Below are 19,700 nucleotides of genomic sequence, written 5' to 3' on the forward strand. Positions count from 1 at the left end.
GCCATATTTGCTATAGTTTAGCTTTGCACTGATATAGTAGACACCTTTGCTAGAATGGTGTTGCTAAATCACTGTCTTTTGATCCAAGTATATATAAGAAATAACTGCAAGAAGCATTCCCTCTGCAGGTAGCTGAGAACTGCTGTAATGAGAGAGCTGATTGCCAAGAGTGGTAGGAGCAGGATGACTTCGGAGCAAGTCTTTGACAGGTAACTTTGCTTATGCTTAGAAGACAGATCCCAGTTTCTGTGATGACTTTTTGTCTAAACACTTTAAATGCTTTATCTGCCACTGTGGTGTTATTAACAAACAGTCACGTTACATCATTTATTTTTTTTTAGCACTGTTAAAATAAGGCAAAATCCAGGGTTTCAGCTGCACAGGATGAACAATATCAATCATTTATTGTACTGATAGGCAGATAATCTATTCATTGTTCCTTCAGTTAACATACACAGTTGTAGTTCACATTGCATAGAGAGAACAAGCAGGTGAGAAGTTAAATCACTGTGCGTGGAGTGGGAGTAAAGCCATAAGAATGAGCTAGCTTAAATTCACTTCCATTTTTGAGCCTTTCTTCAGTGAAGATCCGTCCTACACCACATATTCCTTAACTTTCCAAGGCTGAGAGAGCCTGGGGCTACCAGGCCATTCCTGAAACAGGCATTTAGTCGCCTGAGTTCACCTGAGGTCACGGATTAATTTCAGTGGGAGTTCAGTGCCAGAATAATCTTGAAGGATCTGAGCCTCATTGTTAGAGACACGTTTCAAATAAAATGCATTTCCTTCTGCTTGTTAAGTAAGACACAGAGATGCATTTGAGAAGTTATATATAGCTAATCTTCTAACCTGGAATTGCTTCTGAAACAGCTTTAAATGAAGGCAACATAGATTTATTGGCTTTAAGACACAGCCCAATTTCCTTCTTATACAAGAAGATACCTGGAGTGATGACCTGGATGTTCATGGAGTTGTGCTGGCATAAAACTGGTGTAAAGTAAAAGAAGAGCTAGTGAAAAAAAAAAAAATGGGGGGGAGGAAGATAGAAGAGCCATATCCATATAGTTCTCACTTAAAAAAAAAAAAAAACAACTCTAGACTAATAAAAGCAGAGCTTACCATGTATACCGAATTACTAAATTGGTATAAAATATTTACTAGATCTTTTGTTTATTTTAGTGTTAAATTTTAATACTATTATTACAGATTAGTAATCCAATGTAATCTAAGGAGGCACAATTTTTCAAAATAGTTTTTTTGTCCTTTATATGGTACAGAAAAAAGAATCCAGGAGATAGACATGATAGACATACTAGACAACAACAGTCTTAGGATATTAAATTTAATTACAGATTACACAGAATATGATGTAAAAACAGCAATTTACTAGAATAATTATAACCTGCAAAATGTGAAAATAGTTTAGAAAATGGATTGTCATATTCTCTGACACAGCAATAGTCATGAAAGGTACACTTATATGTTAATCTGTGTATTAACTATGCTACCTGTCACTTAGCCAGGATTCCAAGACAGATTAAAGGCATTTGTTTCTGAAGTGCCTATGTTTAAATTCAGTAAAGTTAAACAGCTAGATTGAAAACACTGTATTTTTGTCAACTACTGCAAGGAGATAAATGCTTCACCTATATGCTATCAGTTCATAACAAGAAGAGTAATCAAAAAACTGCAGAGAGCACAGACCTGTAACTGGGTAGTTTGACAACTGACAATATTCCTTGATGCCTTGGTAACTTTTGGAGATCAGACATGCCAACTTCTCTTTCCTATTTCAGACCTAAATAATGTGTTGTCTGAATTTGTATTATATATTAAAAAAAAAATAATTAGTTGTAATTGGGAGAGAGACCTTTATGTTATGTGGATCAACAAGGAAAAATGTTGCAAGTGTCAAAGGATATGATGACCACAAAATGTCAGCAGGTATATATATTTTTTCCAGCTGTGTTTATGAAAGCCAAAAAAAAAAAAAGCCAACATATTTTAGTTTCTTTTGAATATACAGACTGGCCCAAACATAGACATTCTCTTTATCAATCTTATTGTTACAAAAACTGTACATTACAAACAGTATAGAAACAAACTCAAAGGAATGTGCCACACATCCTGGCTAATTTTCTATATGCAGTTTAAAAATACAGCCTACTCCCTTATAGTGCACAGTTATTGTGTAGATAGAGTACATCACTAGTTAAGTGGACATGAGAGAAGAGTTCTAATTTTCCTCAGCGCAGAGAATGAGAGCCAGTTCTGCTCGGTACAGCTTTCCTCCATCAGACAAGGCCATGATGCTTTTCTTGTATGTTGCAAGGTTGTTAATGTCTAATTCCTATTTAAAGAACAGATAATGCTTTATAATCCTGTTTAGTTGTCAGCATGAACAAGTTTGCTGCCAATGGCAGAAAATAAGGTGAAAAAAAAAAAGGGTGTTCTCAGCCTGTCCAACAGTAACACATTGAAAATGTTGTTATATATTTGTACATGATCCATGTTATAGGCATATGTTAGATTGCTAATAGCTGATGTCTCGGAAACAAGCTTTTGATAGTGTTGCTGTGTAATCACAACTCCCTTAGTTAAGGCTTTACACTGCTATGACTTCTGCCAAGATTTTTAGTTGTGCTTTGACTTCAGGAATTATGACTTAGAAGTTCTATATTTATCTTAATTGGGTGGATTAAAGTGTCCTTAAAATCCAAATTAAATCTAATCTCTAAGGGGAAAAAAGCCCTCTAGGATTACCTTTTTGTTCTTTTCACAGAGATCCTTCAGCAGTGCATCAAGTTCATTCTCATCAATGTATCCATTCCCATCCTGAAAAATAATATTAAAGGGAATTTTAAGCATTTATTTTTTCTCTCGGAGGTTACGGCTAGTTTTCAACAACTTCAGAAAATAAGTGCCCTCAATCTACTAAATTACTAAAAAGGTTTTCTGAAGACTTACTTGATCATACATCTCAAAGGCTTTATTGAACTCTTTTGCACACATTTTGACACCCTAAACACCAAGAGAAAAAAAAGATCATTAATGGGCCTATTATGTGTGATGGTAACAGTGTAACCTTAAGATGATAAATATTCATACCTGAAATTTAATAAGAAAATTTTCCTGTACTGGGAGTAGCCTTTAGAGACAAAAAAAAAACAAAACAAAATAAAACAAATTCAGCATATTTACATCAATTGGTATGATATTTTTTATGAAAAGAGACAGAAGGCATACCTGGCCAGTTCAGTAAGCTCCAGCTTTCCATCGTTGTTTGCATCAAACATCCTGAGCTGAAAGAATATATATTTTTACATTACTAATCACAATTAATCACCATGATAAAGAAAATGCTTCTTTGGAAAACAAATTCAGTGAAATTTATGCTTAACTTAAAACTGAAATGATGGCTCCAGGTTTCAAACTGCCACGTTTACAGTGTAATACGTTTATTTAAAGTGCTGAAGAAGTAATTTATAGTAATTAATTCTACTGCAAAAGCCTGATAAGAAATGAGATGAACAATTCTGATTAACCTACTCTAAGATAGGTCTTAACCTGCCTACAGTGATGATTGTCCCATATGAGAAACGTGCATGTAATTATTTATAAGGGAGAGAAGTGTTGACATGATAACATTTTACTTTTGACTTCATGTCATGATCTAACAATAGCATCATTATTCTCTATTCATAAAAGTGAAACAACATTCAGGTAAAGTTCAATAGAATTCAAGGCATTCACTTCCTTAGGAAATAATAGATGTTTTATTCAATTGGCTGCTAGGTCTAAATATGTAAGTAAAGATCACATTCTGTTTCTGTGATATATTTCAAGAAAAGACCAAAGAGATGCTCTAGACAACCAAGACATTTTGTTGATAGTATTAAAATGGGAAATTAAATGTCTCCAAGTAATTATAACTAAATTATAAGAATAAATATATTGATGTAATTTGACAAAATAAGTGCATACTATTTCTAATCATTTTTAATCATCCTACTGTATTAAAGTGCTTTCCATTCAGCCCTTGAAAGGATTCAGGGGCACAAACAGCACACATGGAAGTACCTAGAGATATTAATGCTGCGTAGGATTAATTTTTATGTCTCTGCCAATTTTTATGTCTATATAGTTCCATTTTTCTACCTTCAAATATTATTTTGCCTTTGCTGTATAAAAGAGTCATAAAAGCAGCAAACTGTACAAAGCATTTTTAAGCATTGTACTGAAAACACCACCACCCACACTCCATCCCATCACTTTCAATCACAGTAATTTTAGATGTAATTTTTAGAGAAGAGGAAAAGTGGAGTCTTTCATTGAGGTAAGTGTACATCCTTTTAAACACAGAAACAATTCCATGAAAAAAATACCCTATTTCACTTTGGTAATTCACTAAAAAATGACAATGGAGACCAGAATAGGGACCAATTCTATAAGCAGTCTGTGTAACACCCTGGCTCCTTTTAACACCTGCTTTCCTCCTATAGAAGCATCTGCCTTATATGCATTCCACATGAAAGGATATTTACATTTGGAGGAGGTAAGCAGTAGGAGCTGTAAAGTCAACATATTTTGATGGGTTGTTAGTGTCATGCTGTGCCTGCCTGCCTGCAGCTGCTCGGTGCTGTATGTTTTCCATCAGTCTTCTTTTCTAGTTTCTGGGGAGATTATGTGAGAGGTGGTTTTATAATTTCTTTCCTGTTACTTTGCTGCTAATTCTTTGTCAATGTGTCTCTCTGCAGAGGCCAGAACTGAGAGGACAGTTTAAGATGAAGGTCCAAAATCTCCCTAAACAAACAGAACGCATGTGTTGTCTTCACCAGTGAATAACTGTACATAAATGGCTTGTATTGGTGCAACAAACAAGCAGACTTCTGTCAGGAAAGACACAGTTTTGATCAATCAATATTAGGCTTTGGGCCAGTTTGAGGGCTTGTGTGTTTACCTAACGTGTTTTTGATAATAATATTTTAGGATTAATCCAAACTGGGAAAACACAAACATACTGTTATACATTTCTTGAAGACAAGAATTCTGATTTTTTCTTTTCTTTTTGAAATGTCTATTCAGAAGCCATAGCGGTCTCTACCATGGAGCACCAGAGTGGTGAGATAGAAGGAACGCCTCTAGGACAAGCTGATTTAAGGCCAGGGAAGTGACAGTTTTGTTCTAGTGTTTATCTAAAGCATTAATTTCTTCTTTTGTAATTACATGGAGGAAACAAGAACAGTGAGGTGCTTGCAAATCTGTTAAGAAACCACCATGCACTAATTGCTTTTAGAACAAGAGACAAACACTACAGCACAGCTAGAAAGGAAAATATAGAAGGAAGCCTCAAATTAATTTGATCTAAGCATAACAACATACTTAATCTTATGACAGGCACAATTTTTCTCCTCTGAACTCTGAAGACTTTAGTTTTACACCTAATGGCATGGGAAAGCATATCGGGAAAACTATTTGCACCATACCATGACTTGATCTAATGTTATGTAAACACCAAGAAGATTCAGAATTCCTGAGCATTTTTACAGCAGCAGTGAAAAGCTACACATTAGAGTTGTGTGGCTGCAGGAGTACTTGCAGTGCTTGATGCCACGATTCATGTCTGCGTTGCAATGACACATCTGGCCTTATTAGGACCTGGTGGGGCTCCAAATCATTTGGAACCTTCCAGTGGCTAAAGATAAACACAATTTGGATTAAACCAATCTTGATGAAATATGCCCGTAAATAATCTTACCATTATTTCTGTGTATTCTGTTAGCTTTGAGTCTTCAATCTGCTTATTTGCTTTCTGTAATAAATCTTTCAAGAAGCTCTGTTAAAATAAATAGAGAGCAATATGTGAATTTTTAATACTGTATAAAATGCTTGACTTGCTAATTTCAGATTAAAGTAATGGGAAATACTATTTTACTCCCACTTTAATATTTACTGCTGAAGTTCAAAATAAGTATGAAAAGAAGTAGTAATTAACAGTTAGGTCCACAACAATTTATTTTGATCAGTTCCAGTATACTACAGTTTTATTTGGAAAAAGTGACTCATAAAACATTATACACTGTATGCCATTTGTTGTATTGTGAATTTGGAAAAAATAGTTTGGCTTTCTAATCAGCTTTATCAGTAAATTAAACTAATTAACCTTGAGACTGCTTGGAAAATTTGGATGTCTAATTACTTCTTGCAACGTAGGAACGATTTTACAGAAAAGATCAATGATTAATCAAGTTTTCTCCTTGCCTATGGCACTACCTGATGCCAGAAGTGAACACGTTAACCTATATTCCTCCTTCAGGATAAGGTGGGAACCTTATCCTTTATATGTGTGCAGCCAGTTTCATCAGATTTATTATTTTTTAGAACAAGAACCTGACATGGTATCCCATGACTTTTTAACCAGGCATTTTAAACATCAGACATTTTCACTTTAAAAAATAAGATTATTTCTCTCCATGCAGTGGTTTAAATCGCTGTACTAGTAACATTAAAAAGAAGGATATCAATTTATTTGCCAAGCTTATTACAAGATCTGAAATGTCTGTATGTCTGTCAGTGCTCAATGAAGTACTAATTACTATCATTAGTTGGAGTGCCATTATCTCTGTGGAAGTTTGGGTCACATTTCAAGATAGAAAATAGAGTAATTCGTAAGAAAATCAATTTGAATATATGTATATTCATCCCTGAATTTGAATGCAGCCATGTTAATAGCCGTATTACTTACTAGTACAGCTCTTTCAGTCTGGCCCCCTCTGTGCTGAAAGGCCTTCCTATTAGTTTCTACACAAAGACCATGACTGAAATGTTGTAAATGGACTTTATGGAGAAATGTTTTATCTTGTGTCCTTTGACAGAAAATAGGACTGGGAAGGATGTTGAAAGGCTATCCAGTCCATCTCCATGTCTCAAGGCAGAATCACTGATATCTGAATGTCCCACGTCATTGTCTGATCTGAGCTATTGTTAAACCGCTCTGAAATACAGGCAGCGATGGGGAGTCTGCCTGCCCCATTCCGCTGCCGTTATTGTTGCTGGAAAGTTTTGCTCATTTCCAGCTTAAATTTCTCTTCAAAAGTTTTATGCGGATATAACATAAACATACATAGCAAATACTTAAAATGTTTGGGCTTGTCAAAAAATGTCTACCATTCCTAAAAATACAATTGGACATTTATGTCTTCTTTTCAGAGTTTTAAAATGGCCTGTTTCTCTGAGGCAAACAAAATCTCACCGCACAAGAGAGAGGGACCATTAGGACCAGTTAAAATTTCTTAGTTCTTCAACTGGTCCTCAATCAGCCCTGCTTTTTCAAGTCTATTTGAAATTACAGCAGTAGCAACAGTCCTAGAGGAACCGTCTAACAGCTGGAGAGTTCCCAAGTGCTGCATGCGTGGCCTCCTCCTGCTCCTAACAGCTTCAGACACACCGACCCGCTGCAAGCAGGCAGCCAAAAATGGGCTCGTCTGTCTGAGGGCTACCTCAAGGAGGGATCCTTGTCAAATGTCATACAGGTACCAAACTCAAAGAGGAAGGGAAAAGGAATAAACTGAGTTTTATCATTTGGAGTCCTGTTCTTAACAGAAGAGCTGTAAGGATTTCAGGTGGTTTGACCTCCTGGTACTCTGGTTAATAAAGTTTATGTAGCTCTTCTTTAGAATACCACATAAGGACAAAATATTCCAGATGGATTTAAGCTACAGCAATTGAACTGTAGAAAATGGCCTCTTTCTGCTCAGACTCTGCCGCATGTGAGCATCTCTCCTCTGAGGAGAGGCTGAGAGAGCTGCGACTGTTCAGCCTGGAGAAGAGAAGGCTCCGGGGGGATCTTACCAATGTCTATATATAGCTGAAGGGAGGGTGCAATTAGGACAGAGCTATATGATCTTTACAGTGGTGCTGAGGACAAGAGGCAATGGGCACAAACTGGAACACAGGAGGTTCCCTCTGAACATCTTTTTGCGCGTATTAAAACTGATATCAAATTCCCATCAAGTTATCTAAGCAGGGGCAGCACAAGTCCAGCTGTGTTAGCCTAACAGTATTACAGTGGAAACTGTATGGATTACGTGATACTTGAGAGAGCCTAATATACCCAGAAGCATTGCGATTAGTGGTCATGATGCCCTTAGGGGAAAAAGAAAAATCACAATGCTAACCCTCCACCCTAAAAAAAAACTAAAATCAAAACCAACCAAACAAAAAAGGAACAACATAGCTTTCACAGGCCTATCTGGTTTCCCTTGGCAGAAATCACCTTTCTTACTTCTAAACTAGAGTACCTGCTATCCTCAGTCACTTGAGACAAACATCGATCCAAATTAAACCACGTTTTTAGAAACATTTATCAGATTAGAGTTGCACTTAAAATAATTCACTGGTGATAAAAACATCAGCTAATCATATTGCTTTTCAGTCGTGTCTGAAATGCAAACACATACACCAGCGGGTGTCTGAAGAAAAAGATCCCGTGCCTGTAATCCAATGCCTGCTCTCATTTTGTGCACACTCACAGGTATCAGCTTACCTTAAGTTCCTCAGAATCAATGAAGCCACTGTGGTCGCTGTCATATTTTCTCCATGTCTGCAATCAGAACACAGGCGATTTGATGATGTATTTATGGCAATCGGGTCTTGGGTGATTTTACAAAAGGAAACTTTTCACACTGTACCTGCATGAAGTCTTCACTTGACTTTAGCTGCTGGCACCTGAAGAACAACAGGAAATTCTCCTCCGTCGGTAATATCTGAGCAAGCTGTAACAGATTTTAAAAAAGATTAAATTTTGATTGTTCATTAGCCCAGCTGAGCCTTAGAGTATGAAACCTTTAACAGAAGCAAGGGATTTTTCATGATCCCACTACCCCATTGTGACCCCACTGGAAGCTTCATCCCATTAGCCAAAATGTCTAGAAGATGCCGCTGAAAAACTTCTGGCTTTGCCATGTTCATCAAGGTTAAACAGAAGTGAGGTCTGAGAGAAGGCAGTGAAATAATTTACTGAAAGGGCAGCTAGGGAAAGAGGGAAAAAAATCACCTATGCAGAGTCAGGATCTGTGGTGAGAACCTTAGAATCAGTGCGAAGAAAGCATGGATGTATAGAGGATGAGTGTGAAGGACCATGAATTAAGAAAGTGAGGTAGAAAGACTACTGACAGGTACTGAGTCAGAGAAGAAGGAGACAGGAACACTGACGTGAAGAACACGTGTAAGGAAAGCAGAAAAATAAATGGAAAAAAAAAAGGAGGGAAAAAGAATGTGGGTAGGGTAAGGAGATGGCAACTGGCGATCATTTGTCAGGCACAGAGATGTGTTCAAGAAGAGCTATAAATACCATAAGGGAATCAAAAGGGCTTTTAGCCCTGCAAAATCAGGGGTGGTTTTTCCAATGCCTATGCTCTACAAAAGGCTTTTTTAAAATCAGACATTATTGTACTGATTTTTGAAAATGTTCATTTACTATAACTCAATTTTGGCAAGTGACAAATGTAGAAGATGGAGAGTATGCTATATAATTTCATGTAAAATCATGATTTGTTTTTAACAAAAGCCTAATATTTTTTTTCTGTGCTCAAAATGTATGAAATATGTTTTGATTAGGGAAAACTTTTTACTTGAAGAATAGACCAGCTGTGCTTACTAGGAAGAGAAAATGGAGAAAGCAGGATTTCTTAGCTGCATTCTTTTATGAAAAATGACATCTGCAGACTTCCTGTAGCCCCATCTTAAAATTTGTATTCAGATTTTTTGTTTCTGTGCATTCATTTCACATCCTAAAATCCCTTGTTCTGCTATTGCCTTCTTCCGTACTATTGTCTGATTGCTTGATTTTTTTATTTTTTATTTGATTCTCGTTGCACTGTAGGTGACTTCTGCTCTCCCTCTCTCTCTATAGGCACAACAAGGTGATGGAAACAGATCTCTAGTTTCTCTAAAATTATCTGTGCAAGAAATGAGTGATATCCGCTAAGTGCTGGTACAACTGAAAACATGCGTCAGAGTACTCTCCTTACAGAAATGGAGCAGTTGATTACAGACTGCCAAGCACATCACCGCGTTCTGAGTGCTTTTGCTAAATGGCTGAAAACCAAACCTAATCAACTTAAACAATGTGTTTTTGTCAGCAGCCTTTGAAATCTACTCCATTATAAATGGCATATACATAAATGGGTAAGTGCACATTCGTATATACGCAACAGCTAAATCTGTGGAACTTTGTACTGATTTATGGAAACTTTTCTTTGTTTCTCCCATGGGAGGGGGCTTTGACTTTCGGAGTAAATCAGCATTGCAACTGAAGAGTAAACATTGGATGGAAGGACTGATTATAAAAAACAGCAGAGGGAAGGGACTGATTATGACAATGAAAAAGTGTCTACGTGCGTGGGAACTGGAAGTCCTGGTTAGGGGGACAGCTATAGCTAACTTTGGTGAATTTTGCAAGGGTGCTAAATACAAAACAAGAACTTTCCAAAGCATCATTAACAGCTTACTAGCTGTACCTAACTGGATATGAGGCACAGAATATATTACCCGGGGAAGAGAATTATTTTAAACTATGCCTCCTGCCCTTTGTAGGTCTCACACAGAGAAAAGCACAGACTTTTGCATTACAAAGATATAGTGGATCAATATTCAATATTAGCTCAGACTTCTGCCAAAAATAAGTCTTTCCTGTTTTCCTTCTTTCCAGCCCTTTAGCACAGTATGAACAATAGCTAAAAAGAAGTCCAGTTGTCCTAGCATCAAATAGCATTAAATTGCTTTTCACTGAAAAGTTTGCAGTAGTAAGGGATAGGGGATTTCCCAGTCCCTGATACGGAGAAGAAAGATGGGAACCTGCTGCTGTTTCTGATGAAGACTTCTTTATGAGTACGGGCATGTTGGGACCCTGTGAGCGTGGTTCAGTAAGAGTGCAGACTGACAGGAGTTCTCCTGCGTGTAAGCAGAGGCAGTTTTGGAGGTGCTTCTGTGCACTCTGATGCTTTTATGGAGAACATCAGCTATTTCTTTATCATGAGTAATAGAGGACAATATCAAAGCCCAAGGCTGGCTTGACTGCTCTCTACTCAGCTGCAAGTTGATATAGATCTTTATAGGATACATAACAGAAAAAATACTCTCAGTAATTAAAACAATGTCAGAATTATTTGCTAGAATTGTTCTCTAAATAAATTTTGTTGATCATTAAGATATCTTTCATATAACTCAGTGAATTTGCTTCTCAAAATCTTATAATAGAGAACAGAAGTAAAAATAATATTTTAGGCTAATAGGTAGTTATTTTTATGGTGGAAGTGTCAAATAATGTGGACGTGGAATTACTGCAGTCCTGAGTTTCAAACCCCCAGGTTCCACCTTCACATTTTAGTGCAAGCATTGGCCTGAGTACAAAAGGTGAACTAAAGGTCTCTTACAAAATGGCAAGGTAGTGGACAGGTCAGGCTCTGCACTTAGCTTGTAGGCACTGGATAAAAGCTAGTGGGCTAAGTACAGTGTGCTTCCAAAGACAGAATCGACACTTAATCTGAGCACAAAGCTGAAAATCCACTCCTTCCTCTGTGAAGACACCCAGGCCTCCCCTATATCTTAGCCCAACAAACCTCTCCTTGAAAATTCATTATCCGCTAGGACATTTTCCTTCAGTTGCTGGGGTATTCATTATGATGACTGAAAGGCTGAATGCATTTATGTATTTTTTTTTTTAAACAGCAATCATATACTTTTTCAGGAAAAGTGTTTGCTGTACAATGCAAATGGGAGCAATCCGAAATTAGTGGACGTTTTTATTTACAAGGAAGGAGAATCAAGTCCAAATAGCAACTTTAGTACCATACTGCACGTACAACATAGTCTGAGTCCCATCAGCATTTTCCAAATCAAGCTTCTTGCTGATGTCAGTGAAAAAAAATATAGCCTTTGGGTTAGGAAGCTGCTATATTAAGGGAAAAATTCCCTTCAGTCACTGAACTGAGAGCTGTCAATATTCAGTGGCTTCAGTGGATGCTGAACGTGGTTGGCAGTTCACTGGAGGTGGTAAGCACCTTACAGTATTAGGCCTTGTGGGATTTGATCACCTTTACCCATTAAGTCAATAGTATAATCAGAAATAGAACTCGAAAGGCAAAACTCTCGGTTATCTTCCCTAGGCAAAGAACCAGAGTCTTTTGCAGGTACTCTCTACACATTCTTCTAGCATATAATGCTTCTATTACATGTATTCAAAAATACTAAATTAAACAGGATTATTCAATAGCAAATGAATAAGCATTTATTAGTGCAAACAAACAATTTGTTAGTCCAAATTAACACTCGTTCTTTTCAGATGCAGAATTACATCAATGCTAATATTGTCAAAAGATGCATTTTTAAAATAGATTATAGCTGTAAGTGAAAGAAACTGTTCATATTTCCATAGTTCAGTCATAGATACGCATTTAAACAAATATTTGCAATTCAGACATGTGACAGAGGACAAAAGATATCCTGAAGTGATCTATTATATCAGCAGTGATATATCCTATTGACTTTTACAAATTCTATTCAGTCCTCTAGTTTAAAAATAGCTACTGACCCAAAGTTAGTCACTGTAGAAATTTTGCAGACCTGGCTTGTATCTAGCTGTTTCTTAATTAGCTCTCTAGGTCAAATTTCTTATTATCAGAAAAGAAAAAAAAAAGAAAAAAAAAAGAAAAAAAGCATCTAATAATAGCATTTAATAATAAAGCCTCAGTCTCAAAGCACTCAGTGTGACATAAATGAGTTGTAGGTTTGGGCTTGAAATAGTGACTTCTCAAGCTGTAACCCAACAAATTCTCCTTTTTGATTTGCAGCACTGGCAATGAAAGTAAGAGAGAACACGATGGTTCCCTACTTCCTAGATGTCTAAATTATACAGTTGTTGAGAGCCTGTAAGTGTAGAGGAGTTTGGCTGACTGCATATCTGTTCTCTTCAGAAAGTGAGAGGAAGAAACAGGAATTTTCTCCTTCAAGTTTTGTTAAAGTTCAAGAAAGGTCTGGATCACAACTACTGTTAAAATTTTGATTAAATTTAACATGATTAACGTGCTATTTTATCATATACGTGTGTTTTAGAATAAGCTACATATAGTGACTGCCTAGTTACATTCACTTGTGTGATGCCCTAATTATAAGAGTGGTGACAGAGCATTAATTCAGAATCATACGTAGAAATAGATCATATTTACTTTTCACAATTTAAATTTCTAAAATGGAGCTGTTAGCTACTTCACAGGAAAACTAAATTGCTATTAATGCTTATTTGTACTGAATAAAGCATGCAAAGCTAAATGAAATTTACTGAAATTATCTGGAGAATGGTAAGGAGCACTTTACTTTTTGGTAAGGAAAAAAATTCATTAGTGAAAAAAATGCTAAAGATTCTAAGACAGAGAAAGAATTTTTTGTGTTACTAAAAATCCAAACTATTTACATAATATGTTCATATTGTTCTGTGCTAAATATATTTTCTACACATAAACATGTTAGTCATTTGTTATAAAGTAATTATCTTACCTCGACTATTCCTATTTTTCCATCAGTAGCTTTGCCATATTGGTCCACAAAAGCTTTCATTTCGGGTGTTAAATCCTGTGAAGTTATAATGAGAGAATTGTCATTTATAAGATACAGAGAAACATATACAAACTACTTGGAGCATTCTATTAGTCACCAAATAATTTACTACATTTAACAAAGCATTCACACTTACTGTAGCTAGATTCCTCAAGTTGTTATGGAATTGAGTAATTTTTTATGATGAATAATGTCACCGTGATAAATTTTGCTTCCCAAAGGATTATATTATAGTCAATGTGAATGATTGACATCTAAATACTTGGATCTAAATACTCTTATTTTAGTTTACAGAATGAAAAAATTAAGATGTGTTGGAAGACGTGTATAACAGCTCCATTGTTTAAGGGGATAACAGTGAAGTTCATGGGTAATTATTAGTCAATTTTCTATGTTTTCATTGTTAAATGACAAACTTCAAGGCAGTGCAACATCCTTCATAATAAGGAACTTTTCAGTATAATACATCTGAACACCAATATAGTCTTTACACATCCTTGAGTTGATCCTACCTGAACAATTTTAGCTCTAAAAAAACTAATGAGACTATCACGTTTTTCAGTGCTTAATATTTAGTTATCATAAAAACAGTATCCAAATGTCACTGCTGTAATGTAGAGAAGCAGGTTTGGGAGGCAGAAAGCTTTGAGGAGTACCTTAAATCTGACAGAATGAAGTCAGCACAGCTGTTCATTGTATAAATTATATCTCTTGATATACATTTGTACTCGAAGACTGTCTTATGCCTAGGCTACAGCAAAGGTGCCAGCCTCAGGGTGAGTATCTAAATACTTGAACCGACACTTCAACTGGACATGCTTTGCTTTTCTATAGGCTGTCATCAACCTTCAACACTGATTAAACTTCTTATTTTCTTTACATTTCCTATTGGTCTAAGCTAGTAAAACCATGCAGCAAGAATCAGGACTACAGCTGTGATAAAATATTTGACAATTCTACGGTTATAGATGATGATACAGCAGTCTTTAGATTAAAGTTTTAGTTGCTCTAATAGATCTGATTACATAGGACCTAAGTGATTCTCTCACTGGAGACACAGGGAATCTCAGCTGTACAAACTCTGTTGTAGTTTGTCCCAAATTTCAACTACAAAAGCTACCTAAAATGTCAGTTCTTTATAGCTGATACAATCATGGCCTAGTATCCTATTTATGTCAAAGTCATCCATGGCAGGTTAGTAATTTGCCGTGGCTTTAATTAGAGATGTCGTTATTAATACAATGCAGTTCAATGTCACCTCTCATCTACTGATCCCAAAGTGGGCACGTTTGCTTAGCAGCTGGAATGGAGAATTTAGACACCTGGATTTTAATTAGTCCTAGTTAAATATTTTGCTAATCCTTCTCGTAGCACCTCTGCAGCGCCAGCGTCCAGCTGTTGAAGGAGGCATAATTGCTTACAGGCTATACAAAACAAGATGTATGTTGTCCAGAAATTTTTTTTTCCCCTTTGTGTTCACTTCAGTTACTCTTGAGCTTGTTGACGAATTTTTCAGGTCATGTTATTCAAATAAATGTTTTCAGTCAAAAAGGCTTGCTAAAATTTAACCAAGTCCAGTCCTAATCTTGATACAGATGCAGTGTGCAACACTTGAAATTAAGAAACAAGTCCTTCACACCTTCATTTCACCTCTTAAAAGACGCTTATCCAACCAAGTGGAACTTGGAGCTTTTTTGGAATGATTTTAAAAACATAAGTACAGATGGCACTACAGAAACACTTACCATGACTGCATTCATAAACATCTATTAAATCACATATTTCTCTGGAGAAATACTGTCACCATCTGCATTTGCAGAGAAAGTAAGTAACAAATGTGGAAAAACTTGTCTAAGACCCACTGATTGCCTCTCTGTTGACCTCTTTGTCGAAACACCCTACAGTTTCTTCTGGCAATGGGCACACCTAAGCAGAGAACGTAAGGCATAAAAAGTGGGCCACAGCAAATGGAAGCTATGCCTATATAGTTATACAGTTTTTATCTTTAGAAAGTGGCAGTTCTTTCAAAGTGTGTGAAAGTATGTCAGATCAATTCACTGTCTACCACAATGAAAACACACAGTGTGACCAAAAGAAAGCCCAAGCCCTGACACCTCTGACTGCACATGCACCCTCTGGAGCAAAGGCAGTTCCAGTCATGGGGCTAACATCAGTCGGGTTGCATGCTACTGCTCCGTCTGAGAAAAAGCAACTGTGAAAGTACAGGCTTACCGAGTGGATTAATAAAAGGGTTAGAATTAGAACATAATTAGAACAGCTCTGTAGTTGGGAAGAATATTGGGAAATGTTAAACCATCCTATTCAATGACAGAATCAATGTGATTCTTTAATGCATATGGCATGACTGATGTAAAATCCAGCTATGAAGAATGCATAATTGAATATTTCAAAAATAGTGAGCAGGAGAGTGACCTGAAATGCAGAAGTTAATGATGACAAAGAAGCTTTGGGGTGTTAAAAGAAGGACAGCCAAGGAAATGACATATAACCTACACTAGTTTCTCAACGTGTCCCTTCTGGCAAAAGGAAAGAAATTCGAAGCTACTGAATTAGTATCCCATGAGACAAGACACGAACTGATGAGATGCTTGTTTGGCAAATGAGCCTTCAAATCCAAGAATCAGCTTAGATTTGAAACCTAAGATGACACATATCCATAATCTAGAAAAAGACTTTAGCATCCAACATAACATCTACCAAAAGGAGAGCCAATGGACCAAGTACCAAATACGATGTTGCTACAGATCAATATGATTGCTCTTTTCAAAAGAAAGTTCCAAAACCAAGATTGATTCAGAGAAATGGCAAAGAAAAACTTAATTAAACACCTCAGCATTTTCCAAAAAAAAAAAATAAATGTGAGATACAGGCAGAGGTTATGCAAAAGACAGCATAAATGTAACGTAGCAGATAAGAATAATCCTGATAGGCTTTTCTGTGTTACTTTGACCAGGCTCTTTTTTTTATTTTTATTTTTTAAGAGGAGGTGCAAACTTTCTTGGAGGGAGAAAAGAGTCTGATTTTGAAACAATTGATATTTTCCCCTTGAGCTTCTAATTCATTTGCTTTAACTTCTGAAAACTGTATAAGGATTTCTACTGAGAATACCATTGATACTAAATATACACAGGCTTCAGTATCTCCTTTCTAATGGACATACTTAAGTTTCCTGCACTTTACTATGGAAGAGAGATTTGTTCTGCTGAACTACCCGAAAGATATTGAAGTTGTGTTTAGCCTTCTCCGAGAAAAAAAATACTCAAAAATATAATTTTTTCTTTCTAAAAGAAGCCACATTCATTTACTATTTTTTGTGAAGTTCTTTGAAATTTTAGTTTTAAATTATTAACACTCATGAAAATGAGTGTCTACACCAATGGCTATAAGAAGACTTAACTGATACCAAGACTGCAGTAACATTAGAGGCATTGCTGGTGGACAGATTTTCAGATCCGTGAAGTTTACACTCATATAATTACTAAGATAAAAATTTTCACAGAATAAACTGGTGCATAATATTTTTTTTTCCGGCAGTCACTTCTAAAATATACAACAACTTTAAAACAAAGTTAATTATTGAAAAGCTATTGCTCAATTTGGAGGTATACTTATATGAAGTAATAATCTATTTCATCCATGCACACATGTCGTTCAGTTAATTAAAATTTTACTGTTACTTCAGAAGTATTTCTGCATAGATTGACTACAATAAATTTGATATATTTATATATATTTGAAATTGATGCTAATTATTTTAAGTGTAATTAAGTTGTTAAAAAATTTTACTTCTATTTTAATTCAAATCTTTATACGGAATCATTTCTCTCTCCTCTCCCCCCCCCCACCCCCTTCCTTTTTTTCTAAGTGGGTATAGTTTGGAGGACATTTATGATTAATACATTAATAACTCATGCACAGAATTGCATTGACAACATTGTCAAAAACTTTGCTGTCCCTGTGAGCAATTTAAACTACGAGGATTTGATACTCGTATTCTTGGTGTACAACACTGGAGAAGGGCACGAAGTGGTTGGCAGTCATCTGCAGATCTATTTACTGACCAGCAAGGGGCAGAAATGCATTTCAGCCCATGCTGCCCATTAGACACGAAATTAAAGCACAGTCCAACTAACTTAAGTGCTTGCTGGTTTTTCTTTTCTTTTCTCTCTCCATCTCTTTTTTTAAGTATCAGTACATAACTGGCTTGGTTGTGATGGGATAAAGTCCCATCCATGACAAAAGGGTAACGTGCATGCATTTGCTGACCTTTTTAAAGCCGTTTTAGATGTATCAGCTTGTAGCCTGGTGAGATGTGAACGGGACCTGATCTCCAGATGGATGGACCCTGGTCTCTCCTCTCCAAACCAGACGACATATTTCATGTTAAACCTGCAGATTTCTAACTGCCCTACTTCCCTGTGCCTGCTGAGGCTCCTCTATGCACCGTGTGATGGCCACAGGGCAGGGGAGGAATCGGGGCACCAGAGTTTGCTCAAGAAAACTCTTCTTTCCCGGAGGAGACGGAAAAACGGGGGGCGAAACGTTAACCTACCAAGCCTGCCTTCTTCCTCGCCTGCTGCAGCTCCTGGATGAAGTTTTGTAGCTCCTTCCCATCCATGTACCCATTGCCTACAACAAAAAGAGTTACGCTTGCGGCCACCGCTCCCTCCAAACTCTTTCCGCTCTTCAGCGCCGGCAGAGACTCCTCGGCCCGAGGGCTGCCTCCGGGGGGGCTCCCGGCACACCTCGCCCGACCCCAACCCCAACCCCGACCCCAAAGCCGCTGGGGGCGGCGGTGGCGGAGCGGGGATCCCTCTCCACCCCCCTCCTCCAGCGGCTGTGTCCCCCTCCCCTCTCGCAGCCCCCCTTCCAGCCGCCCCCCTGCCGCCCCGGGGAGGGGACGAGAGTCACCGTCGGAGTCGTAGTGGTGCCAGATCTCGAAGAACTGGGCGGCCGAGATCTCCACGCCCTGCAGGTGGCTCTCCGCCGTCATGATGATGGAGGGGGGCGCGGAGGGGGCGCGGAGGGGGCGCGGAGGGGGACGCAGAGGGGGGCGCAGAGGGGGCGCTGTCCGCGGTGCTGACTCTGCCCGCGGCCGGCGCGACGGCGACAGCGGTGGCTCCGACGGCTCCTCCCGCCGCCGCCCCGCCGAGGGCTATTTATTGGGGCCGCCCCGGCCGGCCACTCCTCCCGGCGCTGCCCTGCCCGCCCTGCGTACGAAGGGGGGGGCCGGGGTCTCCCCCCCGGAGGGTGCCGCCCTCACCTCGGCGCGGGGAGGGAGGGTCGGGGTGCGGCGGGTCCCCCCCAGGTTATCTTGGGGTCCCGATGCTGAAGTGGTAGTCGTGGATCTGCCGGCTGAGCCGTCGGGTTCCCAGCTGGGGAAGGGTGCTGGGTGTCAGCTCTGTGGGATGGCCCGGTGTGGGGTGCTGGGGTCACCCCCTTTGTGAGTGATCCGTCCCCAAACTGTGCCTGCAGGTAGCTCGGCACAGCCTTCGTCTCTGGAGTGGGGCAGCCCTATAAACTGAGGTATCACAGGGTATTGAGATATCCAGACTGAGACAGCACGGCAATGGGGGCAGTAAACTTAAATATATGGCCCTAGCAGGTAACTTCATCCCAACAGGACTGCATGGAACACCACCCTAGTAAGGTCACTTTTTCACAGTGCAGGGGTGTGAGGGACACTGCCACTTCTGACTGGCCTAGAGGTTTTTTCTTTAGGTTGACCGGCTTCCAAGACTTGCCCTCCTATAGCTGTGGGTTGGTGGGAGGGAGCAAAGCAGCTTGCCAAAGATCTTCCCTCTGTCGCGGAGTGACATGGAGTTGTACCAGTACTAATGGTCAGGTCCCCGTTGGGTTGGCTGCATGACCTCGGTTCTCTGAAGCTCTGAAACTGCCTTTCTGCAATGTCCCTCGCGTGCTGCATTGAGTTAGCAGGGTGTGATGGCCAAGGTGATCGGCTGCCAGAACGCTGCCAAATACAGGAGGTAATGTAGTAAGGATGGGGGATGAGAACAGCTGGGAAACCTGGGAATCTCAATGTGTTAAGTGACTGACATGAGCAA

At 38.5% G+C, this 19,700-nt stretch overlaps 1 protein-coding gene across 1 annotated transcript; it reads right to left on the bottom strand.

The window, feature by feature from the left end:
* Positions 1–369: 369 nt before the first annotated feature.
* Positions 370–18,781, bottom strand: CALB1 (calbindin 1). The gene is made up of 11 exons (XM_080580745.1): positions 18,547–18,781; positions 18,188–18,264; positions 13,555–13,629; positions 8,691–8,774; positions 8,546–8,602; positions 5,759–5,836; positions 3,247–3,302; positions 3,109–3,148; positions 2,968–3,021; positions 2,764–2,835; positions 370–2,350 (listed from the first exon to the last, which is right to left on the bottom strand). The coding sequence occupies exons 1-11, from the start codon at positions 18,626–18,628 to the stop codon at positions 2,237–2,239; spliced, it is 789 nt and encodes a 262-aa protein (XP_080436871.1). The 5' UTR covers positions 18,629–18,781; the 3' UTR covers positions 370–2,236.
* Between the last annotated feature and the right edge of the window lie 919 nt (positions 18,782–19,700).

The sequence above is a fragment of the Anser brachyrhynchus genome, assembly GCF_964034855.1.
Source record: "Anser brachyrhynchus genome assembly, chromosome: 2".
NCBI lineage: Eukaryota > Metazoa > Chordata > Aves > Anseriformes > Anatidae > Anser > Anser brachyrhynchus.